This window comes from Parambassis ranga, chromosome 3 (genome assembly GCF_900634625.1).
Source record: "Parambassis ranga chromosome 3, fParRan2.1, whole genome shotgun sequence".
NCBI lineage: Eukaryota > Metazoa > Chordata > Actinopteri > Ambassidae > Parambassis > Parambassis ranga.
In genome coordinates, this window is record NC_041024.1 from 15,795,843 (window position 1) to 15,820,183 (window position 24,341).

The following is a 24,341-nucleotide window of genomic DNA, read 5'->3' on the forward strand; positions in this document are numbered from 1 at the left end:
GGGCGCGTGGCAGCTAAGGAGGATGAAGCGCTTCAGGATTCATTTACATCAGGCCTGACAACTGCTTCACATCTCCCCAAGAGCCACACAGCTCTGGCTTAGAGATTCCTAAAGAGGGCCCTTCTTCTAACTGCCTCTCCTACACCCGCTCTCTGACTTTTCTTTTTCTCCCTCCTGTCTCTCTTTTTCTCTTTCTTTTTTTTTTTCCTAGCTCTTATTCTCTCCCGCAGTCTCTTGTGCTCTCATGCGCTTGCCAGTCTTCAATCAGCCATCATGAAAGTGTCTGTCTGGGCGTCTTAACTATCCTCTGAGAGGCAGACACTTGTCGGGGCCTGCCTTCATCCCCTAAAGGCGTTTTTTGACTTGGACTTATTTCCCTCCTCACACCTTTTCAACTTCCCTAAAGAGCTGACAACAAGTGAGAGCGACAGGGCAAGATAAACATGAGGGAAGGAGACAGGATGGGAGATGAGAGGAGGAAGTCATCAACTGAAAAAGCAGAGAAAGTAAAAATCGTTGTGAAAAATAGGGAGAAAATGAAAATGAGGTGAGGAAACTTAAAAACAGGAAAAGGTGAAGAAACCAAATGACCTCATGGAGAAGAGAAAGGACAAAGTAAGGAGGACAAGAGAGGAAGGCAGACGAGAGAGATGAGGCAGGAGAAGCTAACTCTAGTAAGACAGGGAGAGTCACGTTTATCAGTGGTCCCACAGAGTGTTTCCCAAACACTGGATTTGGAGATTGCAGCAAAGGTAGTGGGACAGGGCACATTAAAGTTTTTTTTTGTTGTGGAAGGGAGAGTATGTGTGTGTTGGTGAGGGTATCCCTCTTATGGAAGCACCGTTCTTTTGGCCCAGGTTTGAAAAGGAGCTGCTCTTCCTTTGACAGTGTTGTCTGCCATGCAGTTTTTAATATTCATGCAGCAGATTGGGAAAGGAGAGAGGGAAGAAGTGGAGAGAGAGATTTTTGGTCAAACAGAAAGCTAATTTGCAGCTGAGGCAGTTTAGCCTCGGGCTCTTTCTGCTACAGGGGAAATGAGGAGGAAGATTAGCTGTATGTATAATTCACACATGTGGTAACACGCATGCACAAATATGCAACGATACACACGTATACACACACAGAGCAACCACCTTGTGATGTTAAGCATTGCAGTAATAACCTACTGTTGGGCCTTTATAGCTGCAGCATCCAGTAATGTTTGATATAAATGCTGACTTAATTCTTCACTAGTATGCCAGGTTTGCCTGACACTCACTGATGTTAAACAATAATATAAATCACTACTTAAAGTATGCAGCCATCTGATCATATTTTTTACATCTCTGGTGGATTTCTAGATTCATGACAGACGTGTGAGTCTCTTCTTGGATGGCCTTGAGGAGGACGGGACACCGTTTGACACACAACCTCTGACCACCAGGCTGTCTGACATCAGCGAGGATGGTGCCATGTGGCTGGGACTCAGCTCCAATGGTAAAGACGAGTTTGTAAATGTATAAAGGAATAGTTTTAAAAGTTTTTCATCATCAGAAACCGCACTTAATTATTGATGCATGTTTCATCATCCAGCAGTCTGTCAGAGACGAGGGCAGAGCTAATGTTTATCTGGCTGATGATTTCGCACTTTTTACATAGATTTTTTTTTTGCCTTATTAATTCAGTTACATTTTTAGATGTAATACCCCAATAAAACAGTGAACATTTAAAAATATTTATGTTAAAATAGTACAAGGAAACATCAGCAATTAGTTATCAGTGTCTGAGCCTGTTTAAAACTGCAGCAGTCTGTTTTTTTTAACAATTAGCTCCACCCCCCTTATCCTCCTGAGCAGTGATTGTCGTGTTTTTTTTTTTTACTCCAAGAGAAGAAAAATGAGTTTTTAGTTTATCGTGTCTCTATATCTTAATATGGTGTCAATGACTGCTTCACCTTTATTTTCCTTCCAGCCTTTATCCTGCTTCAACTACAGATCTGTGATTGATTTGTGGTGCCTGCGAGCCGTCTAAGAGTCAATAGCAGAGAAATTGAGAGAAAAATGATATCCGTTCATCTCCTGGGTGATAAACGAGTGTTTTTCTTCTCGTTTATCAGCCATTGATCCCTAGTCTAAACCAGGTAGCATCTGATCAGCTGAAGATCACATCAGAGGGGGTGATCAATGCAAGTGATTGGCTTGGGGGAGTGAGAGAGAGTGTGTGTATGTGTGTGTGTTAGAGGGTGACTCTTGAATCTGGGAACTGTGTCTAGAATTCTGATCAGTGAATTGATTATGTAAATGCTGATCAGATGCATTGATTAACACCCATGTATGTTTTTGGAAAAGGAAACTACTAATAGAAAACTTCAAGAAAGGGGTTAAAGATGCCAAGTGCAACATGTAATATGGTCAAGAATTGCAGTATACCTTGTATCAACAACACAACAAAAATCAGCTGCTACTATTACTCAAACAGTTGCTGTCAAAGTAGCGTGTTAGTATTACCTGTAACAAATAACAGATATCTGTGGACAACTAAAACTTCCTCTGTTTGACAGGCCTAGTACGTAACTAGACCACAGGGAGAAGAAAAATGAGGCAAAAACCATGCATACTCTATATTAACTGACATCAGTTCTAACAACATAAAAACAAAAAAAGCAGAGAAACAGATGGCAGAAACTAAAACACACAAAAAGGAGAGAGAGCTCTGCACAGCGATGAGAGAATTAAGGCTTATACCTTGCATCATCCCAGTAACAATAGGGAGAGTGCTTTTCAGAGGAAGGCATAATCCCATTTCCACACGCTAAAGAAATCCTGAGCCAAAGCCTAAGGCTGCACAACCACACACTGATCTAACACACTTACATCCCATAACACTCCCTCACTCTCTCTCTCTCCCTGTTTCAGATTCACATACACCACCTCCCAAAACACACACTTATACTGTAGTTGGTCCAAACATGCCAAAGCCTCTCTCAAATGCAAATACACACATATATGCACACACACATACTTCCTCTAAAGTAGGATCCTTTTTGGAATACACATGGTAAAGCCTCTAAACACACACTTTCACAGACAAACCTTGGCATGGCAGGGGTTCTGTCCAGACTTAGAGACGACTCATCTTCTAAGAGTTATTGTCAAACTAGACAGAAGTGGGTTGGACACAGGAAGACAGTTTGGACCAACGTTATCGTCTGCATGGGACTCTTATACTCTGTCCAACTTTGTTACACACTATAGGTACAGTTATGTGTGGCGACGTTTTGGGGGCCTGCCTATGTTGGTTTCTGTGTTTTGTCTTTGGTGTGGAGCCCAGTATTTCCATGTGTGTCTGGACATTGTGCTCGATGTTTGAAGTGCTTGAGCATGTGCTTTTATGCATTGTCTCATGTCTTTAACTCTGTATTATTTTTTTCTTTTGTTGCCATTTTTATGCTAAAATAATTCTTCCGAATGGCTGTGTGAAACTTCTAGCCAATGTTTTCTTTTTGTATATTATTTTTACTCTGTTTGGTCACATGGCAATTTTAAAAATACTGTTTAGAGTAGAGGAGAGATGTTGATGAAGATTCTCAGTCATCCAGGTCATCATACGTAGAGAAGATTGAGGCAAGGCGTCTGGACTTGTAGAGTTTTCTAGAAGCCACCTCAAAAGACAAAGGACACTCCTTTGAGGACAACAACGTTCACATTTTAGACAGGGAGGAAAGGTGGTATGAAAGAGGAGTCAAGGAAGCCATCTATGTTAAGCTGGAAAAACCTTCCCTTAACAGAGGTGGTGGCCTCAGACATCATCTTTCTACCACATACAATGCAGTGATTCCATCCATTCCCAGGAAGTTTGCACATACTCACAGTAAGAACAAAGGGCTGTCAACCAGTCCCCCTCCGGCAGTTTCATAGTCGTTAGCCAGTCATTAGCCACACCTGGCCCAGTCAGCCAGAACATCACAGGTAAGTATGGAAACATTTAGTGCTATTGTTTGTAAGTTTTTTTTAAGTTTTACCCAGACCCACCCACATAGGTCTGTAACCACATATAAACCATGTTTCCCCACCAAACAGTTAGAACTGATGAAGCTGCTTGGATGAGCAGCGAAACGTCTTCTAGAAAACTCTACAAGTCCAGACGCCTTGCCTCAATCTTCTCTAAGTAGAGGAGAGCTAACGTCAACATACAGGGTCAGAAAAAAGGAGCACCAGACTCTTATGACTACCACACCTTAAAAATGTTACCACAGAGTCTGTAAATTCATTGACTGTCGTCTGTTTCTGCATTGGCTAATGTTTTCTTCTGGTGTATTGGAGAAGCAGGTGGTAGAATCTGGAGATGTGAGCATTGAGTAAACGGGACATTACGGTTTAAAACCAGTGCACTTGCTTTGTATGTGTCATGTGCTTGACAGATGTTTAATGTGACGGTGCTTGTCTGCACATAGGATGCTTATTTGCATGCTTGCATATCAAAATCTTCTCCCTTGCCTAGAGATTCTGTGTTTTCATACGTAGATATCTGAATATTAAATTTGCTGTGCTGACAGTAGGCTGAATGAATTACATCTATAGACAAGGTGACACTTTGTCTATATGGAGAGAGTTGCTGTGTTTTGTTCTGTCATCATCCAAGTCAATAAATTTGCTTTTGGAAGGCTTGCTGCTCTCTAGTGGAGATAAATGAAGAGTGTGGCAGATCCTGTTCGGTTGTGTGTCATGAACTTGGCCATTATTAGCAGCTATGGGCTGCCTCACTTAGCTGGTATCTAGAAACTGATAAGATAATCTACTAAATACTGTGAAATCCTCTCACTCACTGCCTTCAGTGCAAACCCATTAACACCTTCTTTATGTTCTTTTCTACTCTCTTTTCATCTCTCCAGGGTCTAATCAGTTCATTGGGCGGATGCAGGACTTTAGATTTTATCCTGCCACTTTGACCAACAGGTGAGTTGGATAGAGACAGAGACAGGTGATGAGCAGCTACCAGGGAAATGCAGGGAGGAATCATAAGGACCAAAGGAAATGAGCACTAACCTGGTTAGAAGGGATAAGGAAACAAACTATGAGTTACACACAGTACTAAGTAAAAGTCTATATATATAGATTGAATATAGGGAAAGGGGGATAGAAATGAGGAGAGATGGACAGATACTGCATTAAGATTAAGACAAGAGAAGCCGAGCTGTATGGAGTGATAAAGGGAAAGATGTTTGGAGGAAAGAAGGAGAAGCCTAATCATTGCATCTTAAGATCCATACTGCTTCCAGAGGATTTTCCTGGGAATTCAATACAAGGCAATTAGTGTTTCTCTTACCCAACGTAGCACTGCACACAGTAAGGATTTGGAGCTTACAAGTTTGTCTCATCAAGATTGGAGTAAGACAAGATGGTGGACTGGAGTTTTTAAATATTGTCTTTGATTTTCCACTTTGCACTGATTGTTTAGTCAAAAGGCCATCAATACGCTCTTTAAGATTTTATCTTAAACTTGAACTAAATCCTGATACATCACTTTTGTGTTTTTGGGAGTCAATACCTCACATTCAAGGAACACATATTTAATAAATAATACAAGTGAGTTTAGTTCTTTTTGACAAAGCAAAAATTGTTTTGTTTTGTTTTAACAGGGAGATAGTGGAGTTGTTCTCGGGAGTTCTGCCTGAGCTCCATGTCCAGTCCGAGTGTCGCTGTCCTCCTAGTCACCCGAGAGTACACCCTTTAGTTGAGAGGTACAGTAACTACATATGTTAGCAATATGTATGAACAATATCAGTTCCTAGAGAATATAGGTGGTTTGTTAAACTGTTTCATTTAAACCTTAAAGATTTTGTTGTTTGTCTGTAAAGTTGCAATAGGTTCTATTAAAACACTCTAATATTACTCATAACAGATATTGCATTCCCAATGCTGTGGAGGACACCACCAATGACAGAGTCTTAAGACTGAATGTTAACGCTCACCCGCTCAGTTACATCAATGACCAGGACATGGGCACCACGTGGCTGTCCAAGATCATGACTGCACAGGAGCTGGAGGAAGGAGTCAGTATCAAAGTGGATTTGGCAAATGGACAATACCAGGTAAAGCATCTAATATCAGTCATCAGTCTATATTACAGTGTTCCTCCTGGTTGGCTTTCATGCTGCAGCATGAAACTTTTCAGTCTCAAGGTTTAAAATGTATCAACAATAGTGCAAAGAATGTCACTTACAAAGGTTTGTGTAGCCTCACAAAGGGGGCAACATAATCACGTTGTGTGATTACACTTGTATACAAGTTTGCACTTGTTTAGAAGGGGCACCGCTCAGGGTTCAGCCTGGGACTGTAATACTTCAAATTATTAAAATATTATTAAAAGAATCAATTAAATCAATCTCACATCAGAGGCTGTAAGTCCTCAGCTTTAGTGACCTCAGTTCTCATTTTTCAAACGAATGCTCAGAACAACAGCTTGGACTAAACGATAAAATATTTATTAACTACAGAATAAAAGATGAGATTAAATGCAGTAAATATGAACATACGTACAAAAAGAGGAAGCATCGGAATTGACAGGTTAAGGTTTCTCAAAAAATCATTGTCTTGTGGAAGGTAAAAATGCAGCCAGGGCATTATCGCTACACATTATTAGAATTAAATGCAGCAACCTCTGCAATCCTGTAGTTACAATGTAACCCAATGCCTCATTTGCAGTCTGCAATTGAAATGCTACAATTCAGACACTACAGTATGTATCAGCTTACACCTGTGTGTGTATAGTGAACTGTTATGTCTAAGCACTTCAGTGAGAGACACACTGGCGCAGAGAGAGAGAGAGAGAGAGAGAGAGAGAGAGAGAGGGAGAGAGAAAGGGAGAGATTGCTGGATTTGGGCATTGTCAACACTGGGCTTGTCAAAGGACTCATCCTTCTTCCCACAAAAATGTGTATGTGAATGTGGGCAGGATTTTGGAAGCTGTCCTGATGTGGTCGCTCAACTCAAGTCCCCAGATAAAAGACACTTTCTGAAGTTTAGGGTATGTGTGTTTGCCTGTGTGTGCGCCTGTGTGTGTAGGATTGTGCTGTGGTGGCTTAATGCACTCCCTGCTGTGTAACCCAGAGTCCCTGCCTGCACTGTAGTGCCAGATAACGCTTAAGACACACACACCTACACACAGACAGCAGGCGCAAAAGGTTTGTGTGACAGGAAACTAATTCTGTGTGAATGTGTCTGTTTTAGCTAAAACCATACATTTTTATCAATTTTATAAAAGGAGAAGGTTTTTTATGTCACAGCAACATTGGCAAATTGAGCAAATATTTTTATCGATTAATTTGATTAATTTTAAACCCCTGCCTCTCCAGGTATTCTATGTTATAGTTCAGTTTGGCGGCCTCTTGCCTGAGTCAGTTCTGATCCAGAGACGGAAGCGTGATCTCACAGAACCTGAGGATGGCACCACCACAGAGCAGCCCTGGTTGAATTGGCAGTATATGGCAAGAAACTGCACTGTATTTGAAATGCAAAACAACGGGCCTTTACGAAGACCAGACTCTGTCAACTGTCTGCAGCTGCCCAGGTAGGAAGAATGTCAGCATTGTTCATATTGAGTGATTGTTGGGGTCCTTTTATTAGCTAGCAAACACGCATTTAGTTACATTCAGACTGTTATTAGTCTGAGAAAGGTCACAGATTGATTATCTGAAATAAAATGTGAATTAATCTACGTGCTGAAAAGATGAAGATGTGAAACCTACAGGGTAGGACCACATGGTGTTATAGTTTGCTCTTGGATGGTGATGACCTCCTCTAAGCAGAGGAGGTTACCCGGAAAATTGCTGGCAATACTTAAGAAGGACATATACACACACATACAAATGCACTGCATGCACAACAAACTGTGTCAAAAGAAATCAAAGGAAACCAGATATGCACCCTCCTTACACATACAGGTAACACACACACACTGGCTCCCTCACTGTAACTAGATTTCTAAAGCAAACCACCTACAGCGCTGTGTTGGCACATGACCGGTAACAGGCTCTCAGCTGGCACTAGATACAGCACTGGACTTGGAACATAGTCTAACATACACACTCAGTCTCATACACGCTAAGTCTTGGCACCACTGCCTGTATCAAGGGTTTGGTTGGCACTAGATAGAACAGGTATGAATAGATCACAGATTATGTAGTCATTGCTTATTTTTCACTTGACTGACAAATGATATCACACACAACCATTCCTGGCACTGATGTAGTTAAATTGGCATGAGAGCAAGTGAAGCTCAAAATGGTGACATATTAACACACTTGCTGGCTGACTAGTTCAAAAAAGAACACTTTATTTCATCTTCAGTATTAATGATTTGTGGTTTTTATAGGTTTATTTAGTGTTGCAGAACATACTGTCACTGAGTTCAGTGGAGGGTTTGGCCACACACGAGTTTTTTCAAGTTATATTTACATCATGTGTACTCTCTGAGTGTTGCTGTTTATGACTTCTCAGACTTAGTGTAACATTTCTGCAATTTCTTATTACCGTACATATGACTAACTTATACATTGTTTATACAGGTTTTATTAGTGTAGCCCTACTCTAAAAAGTTAATTAGATTAGATATGTCAACACCATTATGACAGCATTAGTGTTTCCTTTAAAGATAAGAGAAGTGACGTTTTTGTTTTGGCCACTTCATACTAACATGTTTGTTTTCCTTTGAACCAGTGATGTGCCATTCTCCGGAGGTAACGTCACATTCAGCCTGCTGACCGCACAGCGGCCTGGTTATAATGACTTCTACAACACTCCTGCCCTGCAGGAGATGGTACAAGCTTCACAGGTCAGGATACATGTGAGAGGACAATACCACACTGGAGCAGCTGGGGTGAACCAGCGGCACAGATACTTAACCATCAATGAGATCACCATCAGCGGCAGGTAAAGAGTTCACGGTTTGTATTAAAGTTACTCACAATCTGGATCTGTAAATCTGTGGTAAGGAAGGATACAGACCACTCAAAGTGTATGTATATGCTGTAAGTGTCCTGACATATTGCTGTGTTCACAGGAACCACCATTAGATACATATTTCTACTTTTCTTTAACGCCTGCTCTTGTGTCTTACCAAATTGATGTAAGTGCCATAATTGGTTAAAAGAAACACTTAACCATATTTTCAGGGCTGATTTGGCAAAAAAGAAAGAAAGAAAAAGTAGTTTGACACAGACTGTTGAATTTCAGCTGAGCTTTCTGAGAATAATTGTGAACACATCTCTTCATTAGACTGACAGAGTGACTCTTTTTCATGACTGTGGTAATTATAGGATTATGCAGGAGGCAATCATCTCTAACTCTTTCTCTCCCTCCCCCTCCCTCTAAGCTGTTTTAATTAGTAGCTTGTTACAGTGAAGTAGGAGAAACAGAGATTTAGAGCTGTTGAAATGTCATCTGTGGATTCCTCACTGCCCGCCGTCTCTGCCTTTCTCTTTCATTCTGCGTCTGTCTGTCTTTCTCTCTCCTCTGTTTGTCCTTTGTAAACTTGCAAATAGGCACATGTGTGTTTGTGTACATCTGTCTCTCTTGAGAATTGTTTGTCCTATATTTACAGAAATGATTATAGTGATATAGCAGTTTGTAATATTATCTGATAATGATAGATTCATCAGCCATACTTTTTTATTTACCTATCATTTACTTTTAAGGCATGGGCTTACTGAGCTCCTTCTGCATCATGGGAAGGTGTAGGGTGCCGGATTTCTTGGGTAGCAGCAGTTTTTTTTCTTAATTAATAAGAGCTGTGATGTAGCCCTCTGTAGTAAAGTGACCTGTAGTGAACTGGCCAGGAGTTTGCTCTTAACCTTTGTTAATGTCATTTTCTTTATCCACTCACAGGTGGTTTAAACCCACAGACTCATCTTTATACTTTATCACACATATTGTGTTATTAAACAGCATATTAGAAAAAATGTCTTAAGTTTTTTTTGCAGAAGTTATTTTTTTGGTGATTTGTTTGAATGGATTAATAATCTTCTAAATGCCATGAAGCTTTATAGGCCTCACAAAACAGAGTTACTGCACTCAAATGTATCAGAAATATAAGAATAATAATATCAGCAGCTTGTAACAGGAAGTGGCATCAAGAGAACAAGAGGTGAAAGGATACACAGAAGGAAGAATGAAAAAGAGAAACTGAATATCTAAATGAATAATTAAATGACTGTGCTCTTTGTGTGTGTGTGTGTGAGAGAGAGAGAGAAAGAGAGCTGTCTGCTACCTGTTATGTTGCTCTGATAATTCTCAGGATGGCATTTATAAATGTTGAATGGGAACTTTCCAGTGCCACTGCTGCTGTTTCATGGATGAGGGATGAAGGTGTCTTAACAAAAGCCTAGAGGAAGAGAGTGTTATATTTTATAATGTTACTATTCCTTTTTACTATTATTCCTTTTTATTATTATTAACATCTACAGTAACATACAAAATACGAATATGAGTAATTACATCTAAATCTAACTCATTCATTGTGCATTGTCGTTCTCTTGCTCTTCTTGTTTCTTTCACCGGGGCAGATGTGAGTGTCACGGCCATGCAGACCTCTGTGACACCAGTGTGACACCATATCGCTGCCTCTGTCTGCCTGAGAGCCACACACAGGGAAACAATGTGAGTAACAGACACACAAACAACTGTTAACCTTGTTTATAAGTGCATCTGTGGACCTCACACACTCAGGTTTCTCCTGTTTAATTTTAACATATTCATTACAGGTTTCTATTCCCAATGATCAATACCTTTATTAAATCCAGATAAACAGCACTGGATGGTACGCATCATGTCGAACATAGAAACACACTCATGTACATGCACACATAGTCAGCACAGAGACGTTCCCCAGGGGAAAATTTACTCCTGGTCTTAATTAAGAGCTTTTCCTCTTAACGACAAGAGGACCTCTTTAATAAATTATGTGTGCACAAACACACACACACGCACCACACACACTGTTTGTTATCAGTGAAGATTTTCTGACAAAGCCTAAAACAGGTAAGTGAACAGATGGAAGAAATGACTGAAACACAATTCATAGTCATCATAGTTCATAGACATCAATTGTAACTAAGAGTTCATGTACTGTGTATGTTTATTTATATAGAGGAGAAGGAAAAAGATGAGAAACTACATTTCTTTAAATTTTTCTTGGATCTTTCATTTTAATTGTGGATCATTTGGACATTTACTTAAGAGTACTTCAGGTATCTCAAACGTCTAGTTTCCACCATGGATGCACAGTGACATAAGTATTCATGGAATGGTACAGAATGACTACTTTGATTGAAATCACCACCTTTTGACCAGACAGTTGCTTGCAACAAAGCTAATACAGCTTGCCAGGTAATCGTAGACATCACCTCCACAGAAGCCTTCCCTTGGTCAGCACTGAAGTGTTCAGTATGACTGCTTCACCTCACTGTAGTGCAGGACAGCCTGCATTATTCACCAGTTATGTATCATTCATACACTGGTGTCTGTGCATTAGTCTGTGTGTGTGTGTGTGTTTTAGAGTACATCAGTGAAGATGCAGTGCTGTCAGCTAGCAGCTGTTCAATTGCTTCTCTTACTTTACTCCCAACTAAAACAATCCTACGTGTACCCATGCATTGAATAGTGTTTGTGACTAAAATAAAAGTAGTCATAAAAGTGCATCTACACACACAGACACACCTATAAAACTGAACATTGTCAGATGTCATCCTTCAGGCAAACGTGGGGGAAAAACATTTCTGTTCCTCTTTTTTTCTTGCGTTTTATTTTTCTTTTCATTCACTACATTTGTCTTTCTTCTCTCTCTAGGTCCCTGTCCCGCCTCCATCCTCCTCTGTTTGTCGATCACCCTCTCTCTCTCTCTACTCTGTCTTTCTCTCTTGGGTCTCAGTTTAAATAATGTCTCAAATCGACTAGAACAATGACATTCCCTCAGCATGCATCTCTAATCAGCTCTCTTTCTTTCTCTGTTTGTCTTTTGCTTCATTTCACTCAGCCGTTTTCTCTACTCCCCCTCATTCTTTATTGCCTCACTTTTTAAGTATTTAATTCATTCCTCTTTGACTCCGTTTCTCATGTTTCTTTCTCATTTTTTCTTACTGTCTCAGGTCGATCCATCCTCCCAAGCTGTTTCTTTCCAACTCTCGTACATACATTAGTTCTTTTGTGTTGAGGAGATGCAATGGAAATCAGTGAAATGGATATGTTTTATGTAAATTAATCTCTAGCTGCGCTTCTGTGAAGAACATAGTGTGTAATATGTGCATGTGTCTACACGGACCTCCTTTTGTGTGTGTGTGTGCGCGTGTGCACTTTTCTCCTAAACCTGTCCATGTCATATCTCTGAGTGAATATTCAGGACCTTTCTTCTGTCTCTGTAATATTGGAGCATAAAAGGCTGTGGGGAATATTAGCGTTTAATATTGCATGCGTTCTGTTGACTTGGATCGGCCTAGCACCATGACGGATGTTGTACTAATCTGCAGAATTTCCACAGTGACATTAAAGTGACAGAAATGCTCAGACATGTGTCAAGATGATCAACAGGGGCCTTAGAAGACACACACTCTCCCTGTCTCCCCCTCTCTCACACACAGACGCACACACAGCTAATCACAGGGGCACAAACGGACACACACACTCACCCACTTTCTCATTCTATCTTTTGATTCTTTCTTATGTGCACTCTGTGTCAGACTTGATCTCTCATTCTGTCACTCTGTCTCTGTACGTCTCTCCACAACTGATGGATTCCGTCATGTCTGAAAGCAATATCATATACTGTACATCACACATTTTCAGTTGTGCCATGTCTTTGTCATTTAATGGTTCAGAACCCTATACTTTGAGATTTATTTAAATTTAGTCCCATGCAAAAGTCTCCACTACCTTTGTGAAGTATAATGGCCTATGAAGGAGTGGCCTATGAGTATTTCCTCGTCACTTGCTGTTATGATGTGGCACACATGTTGCCTCACAGCTTTTACAGCTTGCTTATCCATGTTGTGACACAGTTGCATTTTTGACTCTACCTTATTATGTATGTCATCCCAAATGTTGATGCCATCCCAAAAGCTGCAAAAATTATAATATTAAACCTTGAAATATGAACACACTGCCTGGAGATATTCACCAACATACTGCAAATTGTGAAAAATAATTTTGGCATTCATACATATACTATAAATTGTGCATCTGCGTATGTGATAGATATTGATGGCTAGTGACGTTAAGTGGCATTTTCCAGGATCTGAGTTCCCCAAGTCTGCCTCAGCAGCAGATTTTCACCTGCAAACGGGGTTAACAGGGTTAAGTCAGATACGCACAACATGGGCGGGTACACGTAAACATGCTCACACATACACAGGCCTGTGCCATGACCTTTCCAGTGAGAGCGTGAAATTGGTCATGGCATTTAGGATAAGATGAGTTGTCCCAGCAGATTTACACACACACACAAACATGCACACACACAGTTGCTTATGACAGCCCATCTGAATGTCCACATATCCATTAGGGTAGTCTCCTCACTCAGCAGGTTTTGTCGAAACATTCAGAGTGAAAATAAGATGTTATCCTTTTCTCTGCTTCACACTCCAAACACACACATTTGTGCACACATATACACTCTGATATTTGGCTTCCCTGTTATTTTTTTTTAAACTTTAGAAAATGAGTACATTTTTACTTATTTTCTGTTGCTCATATTTATCATATGACAGTATAATGAAGAAAGAAAGCAATAGAATTAAAACCACATAAACTCTCACTTATGCGCTCTACTTTTTTTTTTACTGCTGGTACTGTGTGCAGATGATGGAGTGGCATCAAAATCTTTTGTATGAGGAAGAGAATGAACGTGTGCTCTTCTTTTAGCTCCCAAACACCAGTCCCTCGACTAATTAGCAGGCTGGGAGAGAGGGAAGGTAACGCAATGTTGAATGAAAAGAAAAGAGAAGAAAGAAAAAATCCTTTCCCTTTCATTTGGTATGGTAATATTTCCTGCTCACATACTCAACGCAGCTATGAGAACAAGCAGTTGGGGGACGGCAGAGGAAGGGGAGAGGTGGAAAGCAGAAGGAGATGTACAGAGTGATTTGTTTTTGAGAAAGACTGGACGGTAAAGAATAAGGAAGGGTGAGAAGATGGAGGATACGCAGAGGTAGAGGAGACAGAAGAGGAATGAAAGAGGGAGAGAACTTACTACATCTTGCTCTTGCACTCATTCCCAATGGATGAGGTGGAGAGTGAAATGTAGGGAGAAGCTTCCTGTTCCAAGTGCAGAAAGAAAAAGTACCTTTGATACGTGAAACTCTTTGGGGCAGAGAGCTGCAGATAGACGGGCAAGCAAACAAAGACAGATGGGCAGGACTAGAAAAGAAGCAAGGACAAACGCAGAGGCAGGATGTTACTGTTGGTATGACAACAGATAGACTTGAGGCCAAACAGCATGGCAGACAGATGAGCAGCTCCATGCTGCTGTGGTATTACATGTCCCACAGGACACCCGCTGTGTGTGTTTAAGTCTACAAGCTTGTTTCTTTTTGTCTCCTGTGCTTGTGTGTGTGTTTGTATATGTGTGTGTATTCATCAGGTCTCCAGAGAATCTTCATTAGATTCAGCTAATAATCAGCTAACAGTGAGCATTGCTCTGAATGCTGAACTCATACACACATACATAAAAATACAAATATGCATCCCCACGGTTTGTGTTTACATACAGTATGTAACACCGTTCCAGTTTTAATAGTTTTAAAACATGACTGAGGTCCGTTCCTGCCATGTTAGAGCACAGAGACCTTTATTACTTGACATTTATTAATTAACTCACTTAAGTTTTGGATCGCGCTAGAGGGCACACTAATATCTATTCTAAAAATATAACTCATGTTGTTATTGTTTTGTGAAGAATTTGTCTTGACAGGCAAACTATCTTGGACATGTCAGACACCTCATGACACACGCATCTCATGACCTTAGCTTCTGATGCTTACTGCCATTCACATCGTCCCTGTCCCCCACACTGCCCCCTTCTGCTCATGTGCGTATTGCATCTTGCCTATTGGGCACAACATTTGACGACATATACATCCAGATATACCATATGTGAGGACAAATGTTTGGCCTTATTCTACCAGTGAAAGTAATTCATTAAAGGATTTACACATTTTTATGCTTTAAGGATTTCATTGGTTGGGTCTCAGTGATGCACAGTGCATATCAGTAGCCCCTTCCACACAGCTTATTCAATGCTGGGATCCTTCTTCTCTGTAAAAGGTATGGAGGTTTGTTGGCCATGTGTCCCAGCTACAATACAACATACTACAATATGACATATGGGCCAGCCATGTGTCATATTGTAGTCACATGTAGTCATGTAGTCATGATCCCATAGTTTTTTCACAACATCCTCATCTGAGCATTGTTTTTTATGACTATCCTGTTCTGATATTTAAAAGGTTTGTGCATTTCCTCTACTTCCCCTCCTTCTCTCTTATATACAAAATAGGAGCCCCCCCCTTCCTATTTTATCTGCACTCTACCCCTCCCCCTCCCTCCCCCTGCCTTCCCTCTTCCTTTGTGTGTCATACATAATAGGCCCAGTGCAGGTCTGCATGTGTCACACATGGGAGGAACTCCTGTGTTTTTTAATACATTTTTAATCCCGCCATTTGATGCCCCCCTTGTCCACCATAATTTGTACTGACTGCTGAACAAAATCAAAGGGCTTGTACTTGCTGCTTCTCGCCTCTGCTGCTCTCTGGTACAAAAATGCATTTTTATATCACTTTTTCTCCTTTCTTCCCCCTACACACACACACACACACACACACACACCTTGGTATGTTTATTTTGACATGAAAGTGTGACTGTGAGAGTACTGGCTGTTGCAGTCACTCCTCATTAGAAGTCTGATTTGCCTATGCTGTGTGTGAATTTATTATCCTTATTGTACAGTAGAGAATTTCATTTCATAATAAGTAATGTGTATTATTCTTTTCTTTTCTATTCTGTCTTTAGATTTTTTTCCCTCTATATTTCCCCCTCTCTCATTCAGAGAGTCTGCTTCTCACGATGTCAGTCTTTGTTCCATTAAAGCTCGGCATGGGACAGTTTCTCTACTGCACACACTTATTTTCAGTAAATGCACATTTTTATATTTTTTGTTACACATCACTGTTTAATACAAACATCTTGTCAAGCTGTCAGTTATATTTGTATACTTATAATGAGCAAAAAGCCTTTGATTATACTTCCCAACTCACTTACTGTGTTTGGGCTCTATCTTTGTAAAGAGGCACACCCACAATTTTACTCATAAGTGTAATAAATTATGTCATGTTCTTTCACTCTTTAACATTACAGTAAAAAGATGTTATATACTTTTGTCATATGTGGTTTTAGAGGCCGCTGGGACAGTGTTAAGACTTTAAGTAGGATTTCTGTATAAATAAAAACATCCTCTGAATATTTGTCTCCTAGTGCCAGCATTGTGCACCACTCTACAATGACAAGCCGTTCAGGTCAGGTGATCAACTGCAGCCTATGAACTGCCGACCTTGTCGGTGTCACAGCCACGCCCTCTCCTGTCATTACGATGTCCTAGCTGACGACCAACCAGATGAGCATTATCGAGGAGGAGGAGGTGTCTGTGACAACTGCATGCACAACACCACAGGTACAGCATTAATGCACAAGGCTCTTCACACTTTATAACATGTAAACTGGCATTTGTTTCCATTCTTAAAAGGCAAGACCGGTTATAGATATTCGGCCAATGCATGAAACTTTGTAGGGTTAACTGTGCAAACTAGTTATTATTTTCAGTATATAGTTTCGTGATTGATTAGAAGTAAAAGCACTGGTAAATTCAGTTACTTACAACTTAACATTTTGTACTTTCATGATGCTGCCAAACATGTTTTCAGTTAAACAGTCAGGTTGGGTTGAGCCCTGCACCTTAGAACAGCAGAATCTTTTCTGTTTTTGTATCTCTGCATGAGTTCTATCTGTTGACTTTTTGCTCTCTGTGCCTCCATGTGTCTGTCTTTCTCTCTCTGTCAGGAAAGAACTGTGAGCTGTGTATAAGTGGCTTTTTCAGGCAGGAGGACTCTGATCCCACTTCAGCTGATGTGTGTCAGCCCTGTAACTGTCACACAGCAGGAACAGTCAATGGCAGCATGGAGTGCACTCAGGTACAAGCCAACACATACAGTGCAGCAAAGTTTGCTCTCATAAAATGCTGTTTTTTTTTTTTTTTTACAACTCTACACCTCAACATGCGCTCTTTGATTTCCCTCCTGTACTGTCCCTGCTCCTTCTTTCAATTGCATGTGTTTCTCACCTCAGATAGGAGGCCAGTGTCAGTGTAAAGCTGCAGTAACAGGTCCACGGTGTGAAGACTGTATGGCGGGCTGGTACGGTCTTAAAGCCTCAAATCCAAGTGGCTGCATCTCTTGCAACTGCAGCGACATGGGCATCATCCGTAACTCAACAGGAGCAGTTTCTAGCTGCAACGATCACACAGGACAGTGCCCCTGTAAACCCCACGTCACAGGTAAGCTGTCCACAACAAATCATTTTTTTGTGTTTGGTTGCTTAGTTAGTTTGAGTGTTGTGAGCAGGATATCTGAATTCTTCCTAGGTATTCCTACATATATCTTATGTACATATATATATATCTTATATGTATATATCTTATACATGATTACAAACTGCAGCTTGACGGCAGAGAGACTGTGCTGTGATAGTTAAATGTTGTGTTTATAAGTGCATGTGGCAGAGTAGACTCTTGGACTCTTGCATGACAAACCAAAACACAAGTTTTTCAGACATCCCCCTAGATCCCACTCATGCAAGCCAGGCAACCTTACTGAAGGTGATGTTTCAATTAAGATAACAAAATGATAAAATGACAATATCAGCAATCCTTAGCGCTTGGTATTTTAGCACAGCATCTACAAAATGCGTGGTTCCTAAATGAGTTTTTCTTACAAAGTGTCCCTAGGTTGATAACTTGTTCTTTTCATTAGCACTCTGTCTTAATTAATACATAGGGGTGCTCTATGGGGTGCACACAAAGCAAACGTGTATACGCTAAGTGCACATGACAAAATAGGCATGTGTGTATATACACACTAGTGAACACACACACATCCATATCCCAAAGTGTTGTGGCAGCCAAAATAAACAGGCTTTTCTGCTGGCGGTGCTTCCAGCCGTTGTGCTTCTCTTTGTGATAAATGGTTTCACTCTCTCCCCTGCGTGTCTTTGAAGACTAGGCTCGTATGAAATGCAAAACTGGCCAACCCTCCTCAACTCAACGCATCATGGTTATTGCTAAGCCTTGCTATCAAGGGTCCACGTTGTGTGCGTGCGTGCATATGTATGTGTGTGAGTGTGTCCGCTCATGTATAAGGGAGAATGTCTGAATGTAGCTGTGTGTTCATGCACTTTTGCCGTCTGTGTACTTTTGTACATGCGCCTAACTCTTTGTGTTGTATGTTGAGATTCTTTTCGTGGGTACATAAACATGCCTGCCTGTGTGTTTGTGTGTGTACTTGTGTGTGTGCGCACGGCTGCCATCAAGGACTAAGCTGGTATTTAATTCTCTAATTCATTGCCAAGTTGATTAAAACAAACTGCTGCAGCCCCTTGTATTTTTCACACTCCTTCTTACAAGACCCATTTTCGTTTTTTTCTGTCCTTGTTTGTTTGGTTGCTCCCACAGGTATTTTTCAGAAATGAGATTTGATTATGGCAATTTATTACCGGCAAGCTGATACTTTGAGTAGAGCAACGGCAGGCACGCTTCAGAAGGATAGAATTGAAATGTGTGCACAGAGACACAGATACACACATGCAGAAACACGCACACTCGTAACAAGGTGCCAGAGTGCAGTGTGTACATAATAGTGTTTGAAATGGTGATGCATGAGCCTGTTAACCAGCTGGCTACTGATAAAAGGGCTGGCCATGTCCTGGAAATGCACACACACACACACACGTGCATGTGGACACTTTAACGCAAAATTACATCCTTTCTGTTCTCATCTAATATCTTCTAACAGTCTATCCTCTAATGTTCTCACTTTTCTTTTTATTGACTTGCTACCTTTTCCTTTTTTATTTTCTCACCCCCATTTTCTCTTATTGTATTTGTAAAGCTTGAATTTCAAAAAACTAAAATGACAAAATAGTAATTGTCTATTTGTCTATTGTAGAAAGCAACTTTTTTACATTAGAAAAAAAAATCTGTACTGAGAGCAATATATCAAAGCATCATTAGGCTTGTAAACATCAGTCTGCCAGCCTGCATATTTACCACTAATACTCAGATTGCACTCCCATGCACACAGACCCCTATCTTTGCTGCATTACTATGAAATATGATCTATGAGGAGAAATAGATTCATATCTGTGAAATCATTAAAGTTGGCAGACCAGGGGAAATGCCAAGTGTCTGCCTCAAACAGACTAGGACACACACATGTGCACTAACACAGGCATGCAGGTATGTTCTTATTAATGTATGTGTGCACACACACACTTTCACACCCTCCCACACATGAACACTCGCTCCGTCATAAACGGCTGTGGTGACTGCATTGCCCTCAGGCATCCATTTAGGGACAGATTGCCTGTCATGGAATACGTATGGCATATTCAAATAAGCCAGGCACACACACCCTGCATGTCATAGTTTAACTAGCTTTATAGTCCAGCGCTGCCGCTATGAAAACCCCCCAGTGTGGACTTGGTGTTTCATATTGTTTGTAACTGGACACAATTACAAGCAGTTTCACATACTGAATATGCCTGTGTTCTGGGAAAATGCTGGATATTCTTCTGCACGAAAAACATATAACAGAAATCTGTTCATAATAACAGTGTAAAAGAAGATTCGTTTTCAAACAAGACTACGTATTAAAAGTAAATCTTTTGCATATGTTGCACAAAATGATGATTAAGTATTATTTTTTTATATTTCTCTGTTCATTTTCCATCTCTCCTTCTCCTCTGTTTCTTTCTCACTCACTTCTTTTCTTGTAGTTGCTTAATTTATTTATTTTTTGCTCAGTAAAATTAAGTGTTTGGCCTTAGGTGAGTGATCCATCATGTGTAGAGGGCCTGGCCCTAATGATGGCAGTTTTATACACTCACACACCATTTCTCTTACACTCTCACTCTCTCACAAACACACACACACACACACACACACACCTGTCTGCTAAGAGAAAGTGGCTAAACAGTACTTTGTGAACACCAATTCACTTTTTTATTTCTATTCCACTTTCTGTTTCCCACAGCTGATCCCACTCTGCCCTCTGCTCACACTTCTCTTAATAACAGCTTTCTATCGTGGTGTCTCTCTTTTCAGGTCTTTCATGTGACCGCTGCGAGTTTGGTTATTGGAACCTCTCCCACCCAGATGGCTGTATCCCATGTGACTGCGACCCCCTGGGTTCCCTTAGCCCATTCTGCGAGCCTGAGGGGGGGCAGTGTGAATGTAAGCCTGGGGTGGGAGGCCAGCGTTGTGACTCGTGTGGCAGTGGCTTGTATGGTTTAAGACTGGAGGGATCCTGTACTCTCTGCAACTGCTCACATGAAGGGACAGTACCTGGGACAGACTGTGACCCTTACACAGGACAGTGTGTGTGTAAGGCATGTATAACAAGTCCATGGCATTTTTTTTGTTATTGATCACTCTCATGTTGAACATCAGTATGGCCATATACGCTAATTCCAAATACCTTTAAATGTCTTGTTCTAAATTCAAAGTAGCTAATTTAGTCTTAATCCCAAGATCAGCAACTCCAAATGATGTCAAAGCAAAGTTTGTTGAACTCTGACAAATTTGTTCAATTCTGTTATCACATCAGTGATCAGGGTCATGTAGATGGTGGGAGTTTCTACAGATATCACATCTATTATTCCTCCATTTTCCCTTTCTTTTTGTCCTCCATATCTTGTTTTAGGAACATGTGGGAGGCCGTCGCTGTGACTCTTGCCGTCATGGTTACCACACCCTGGAACATCGAAATTCCCTGGGCTGTCTGCCGTGTGCATGTGACATCAGTGGAGCTGTGCCAGAGGGTGTATGTGATATGTGGACCGGACAGTGCCCGTGCAAGGAGGGGGTGGAGGGAGCGCAGTGCACCAACTGTGCTCCCAACTACTATAACAAGAGCTTAGACCTTCAGAGTATGTGCACAAAAAAAACGAGGACAACATTAGTTACACTTTTAGTGAGTCCAAAGATGATGATGTTGTTTTCTGTGCTGTTAGATGGTTTTTCCCAGGGCTGCACACCATGTGTCTGTGACCCCAGAGGAACCGTGATTGGGTCTGTCTGCGACAGCAACACAGGGCAGTGCGTTTGTCTCCCAGCGCGCTATGGAAAGGACTGCAGTACCTGTCGACCTGGTGAGTTGGAGAAATAGATATTTGAGGATTTCCATGGACTTGCTCATGAAACAATAAAGGTTGAAGGTTTTGTTTTTACAAAAGTGTCATCATGTTGATTTGATCTTAAAAGGAAAAGTCAATAAACAATAAGCAAACAAGGAGCCAATGAAAATAATGCTCCTAAGCATGAAGAAAACCTGATTAGCACCCTGACGCCTAAACATTAACTGTATAATGATTCTGTTTTATTTACATTCCTTCCAGGCTTCTACCTCTCTCCAAATCACAGTGTGTGTTTGGAGTGTGACTGTCATCCCATGGGAGCATCTCAGCGTAGATGTGAGAGCCAGACAGGCCAGTGTGTATGTGCCCATCCCTCAGTAGGAGGGCGACGTTGTGATCAGTGTCGTGAGATGTTCTTTGGATTTAACCCTGGTCTGGGCCGGTTAGTATCACACATGCATACACACATGTACCTGTATCTGCACACACACACACCTTGCAAGTACAGTCTTTGCAGAGACTGGCAGGCAAACATATGACTTACATGATGCATTGACCTTTACCGCTCATGTTTCTTCGTGCTGGCTCACACAAAACTTAAAACACACTCACACAACTGTAACCGTACACTTTACACCCTGAAAAATAGTGCGCACATGCACACACCCTCGACAGGGTGTCAAAGGAACACAAACAGATTGACTTGTGTGTGTGTGTGGTGGTTGTGTGTTTGTGTATTAGCTGACCTTGCCTGATTGCCGTTTTCTCCACTGTTAAAACATTAAGGATGAGATCAGGCTGTGACTGAGATCTCCTCACAGTAGAGAGAGATGGAAGGATGGATGGAGTTTATTTCACTCAGACAGGAGAAAGGAAGAGCTCTGGGCCTAAAAGGGAAACATGTAAATTGTGAGAGGAGAGTAGGAATGGGAAGGTCCTTACACTATTTGGAAAAAAGTGACAAATTAAGTCGTAAGTAGTTAATATTAGTGAAAGCCGTTCTTGTGAGTCACTCTACAGTAAGGATTTCTTCATTTAAATATCATCAAGTAATTTATCCTCCCCCTTCAATCAATAGGCTTTACACAAATGAATCTACACACACACAGATTGATGTACAAGCAGCTGCCAGGAGATGCAGTCCTCTATAAATATTATTGTAATTCTGTCTAGGTGGGTGAAATATTGGCACATACGCACCGTCACTTATACATGTCATTTTATCATAAGACATGACATAGTTACCAGATGTACTCCCACTAACAAAATGTTTATTATTGGGACACATTCACCAAGTACTGTAGTAATAACTTTGTGACTCAGGATAATACTTTAATGTGTATTCTTTATGCATGCATGGCATTTAATATGAGGCATATTACTTACGTAATTAAATACTTCCAAACTTTCTCCCTCTCTCAAACGTGCACACACACACTGTTCTTGATGAAAAAGAGAAAGACTGGGTGTGATGTTGGTGTTTTCTTTCTCCTTGGAAATGAAGTGAAGGTCGAGTCACTCTGGCATTTTGTGTATGTGTGTGTTTGTATTTGTGTGTGTGAGCACCAGTTGACAGGACAAATTTGCGGCTCGTTATGAGGCTTTGGCTTTTCACACTGCAATAAAGAAGGTAGTGGTGTGTGAGAGAGAGACTCGCAGGATGTGAGTACAGTATGTGGAGAAGTAAAAAAAACACATAAATAATGTCTGTGTGTGTGTGGAGGTGCAACTATAATGTTTATACAGTGATACTTTGCCAGTGTGGCGTGTGTGTGAGTTTGTGCCAAACATCTTCCAACAAGCACATGTAACTGTGTGAGTGTGTCCATGTGTGTCTGTGTGCGTGCAAAGGTGTGAGGTGGCTGGCCGGATGATCACCCGCTGCCCAGCCCCTGTGAGGGTAACACCATGCCGGTGACCCAGACACATGCACCGGCAGACACACTCATACAGTCACACACAGACACACACATTTTGACAACTGTGAGGGGTAATGCAGTTTCTGTGAAGTTAGTTTCACAGCTGAGATGGTGGTGCGTGGGATAGCTAGTACTGAGGGTCTCTCTCACAGTGTTAAGGAGACGACCCGAACACCTCCAAGACACACACAGTTGCAGTTATCTTTGAACATTAGCACACTGAGGCGGACATATTCAGTAATGCATTTTCCTTCATTTTTATTTTTTTTTTGGTCTCCTTTCCTCACACAAACCAACCGGAGTATTTTGTGGTGCATGGTATATAAAACCCTACAAACACATATTCTGTAATAGATAATTCACTGTGCAGTCCCCTGCTTTAGTCTCTAGATATACTATGAGGGTGTAGGCAGTATACATTTTTCAGCTTGTAGAAGGAATGAATGAAAGTCATCTGTTAAAAAACTCGATTGTACTTTTTTCCTTTGTTTGCTGAGCAGATGCCATCCTTGTGCTTGTGACCCAGTGGGCAGCGTCAATGGTTCATGCCATCCAGATACAGGGGCATGTGTGTGTAAGCTGCTGGTAACTGGAGACAAGTGTGATTCATGTCAACCTGGAGCAAGTCATTTTGACGCTGAGAACCATTTTGGCTGTAGTAAAGGTCTGTTATACATGTTTAACATAGAACACCAACACATGCATTGATTGAAATATTTGTCAAAATAATCAGGTGTGTTTTTTGTCCTTATTTGTGCAGCACCCTCCCAGCAGCCTGCACCTGTAGGCTTTGCTCTGAGTTACTCCTCCATTCGTCTCTCTTGGCATCCACCTGACTCTCCAAACTCACACAGACTTAACTACACCCTCATCAGGGATGGACAGTCAGTGCATACTATACAAAGTCACTATCCTTTCAGTATGTACCTACACAGCTGAAGTTCTTTCTTCACACAAAGGCTACTCATTTTCTTTGTGTCTTTCACCATGATAAAAT

At 41.0% G+C, this 24,341-nt stretch overlaps 1 protein-coding gene across 1 annotated transcript in view; it reads left to right on the forward strand.

Annotated features, from left to right (window-relative positions):
• ush2a (Usher syndrome 2A (autosomal recessive, mild)) overlaps positions 1–24,341 on the forward strand; it is a 138,023-nt gene that overhangs the window by 10,320 nt on the left and 103,362 nt on the right. Inside the window, 16 exon segments of the mRNA XM_028402276.1 lie at positions 1,341–1,476; positions 4,871–4,934; positions 5,618–5,719; positions 5,881–6,070; positions 7,334–7,548; positions 8,697–8,909; positions 10,541–10,634; positions 16,497–16,692; positions 17,079–17,209; positions 17,364–17,571; positions 20,395–20,678; positions 20,993–21,218; positions 21,303–21,440; positions 21,687–21,867; positions 23,845–24,008; positions 24,105–24,263. Of these exon segments, the coding sequence (XP_028258077.1) occupies positions 1,341–1,476; positions 4,871–4,934; positions 5,618–5,719; positions 5,881–6,070; positions 7,334–7,548; positions 8,697–8,909; positions 10,541–10,634; positions 16,497–16,692; positions 17,079–17,209; positions 17,364–17,571; positions 20,395–20,678; positions 20,993–21,218; positions 21,303–21,440; positions 21,687–21,867; positions 23,845–24,008; positions 24,105–24,263 (2,701 nt within the window).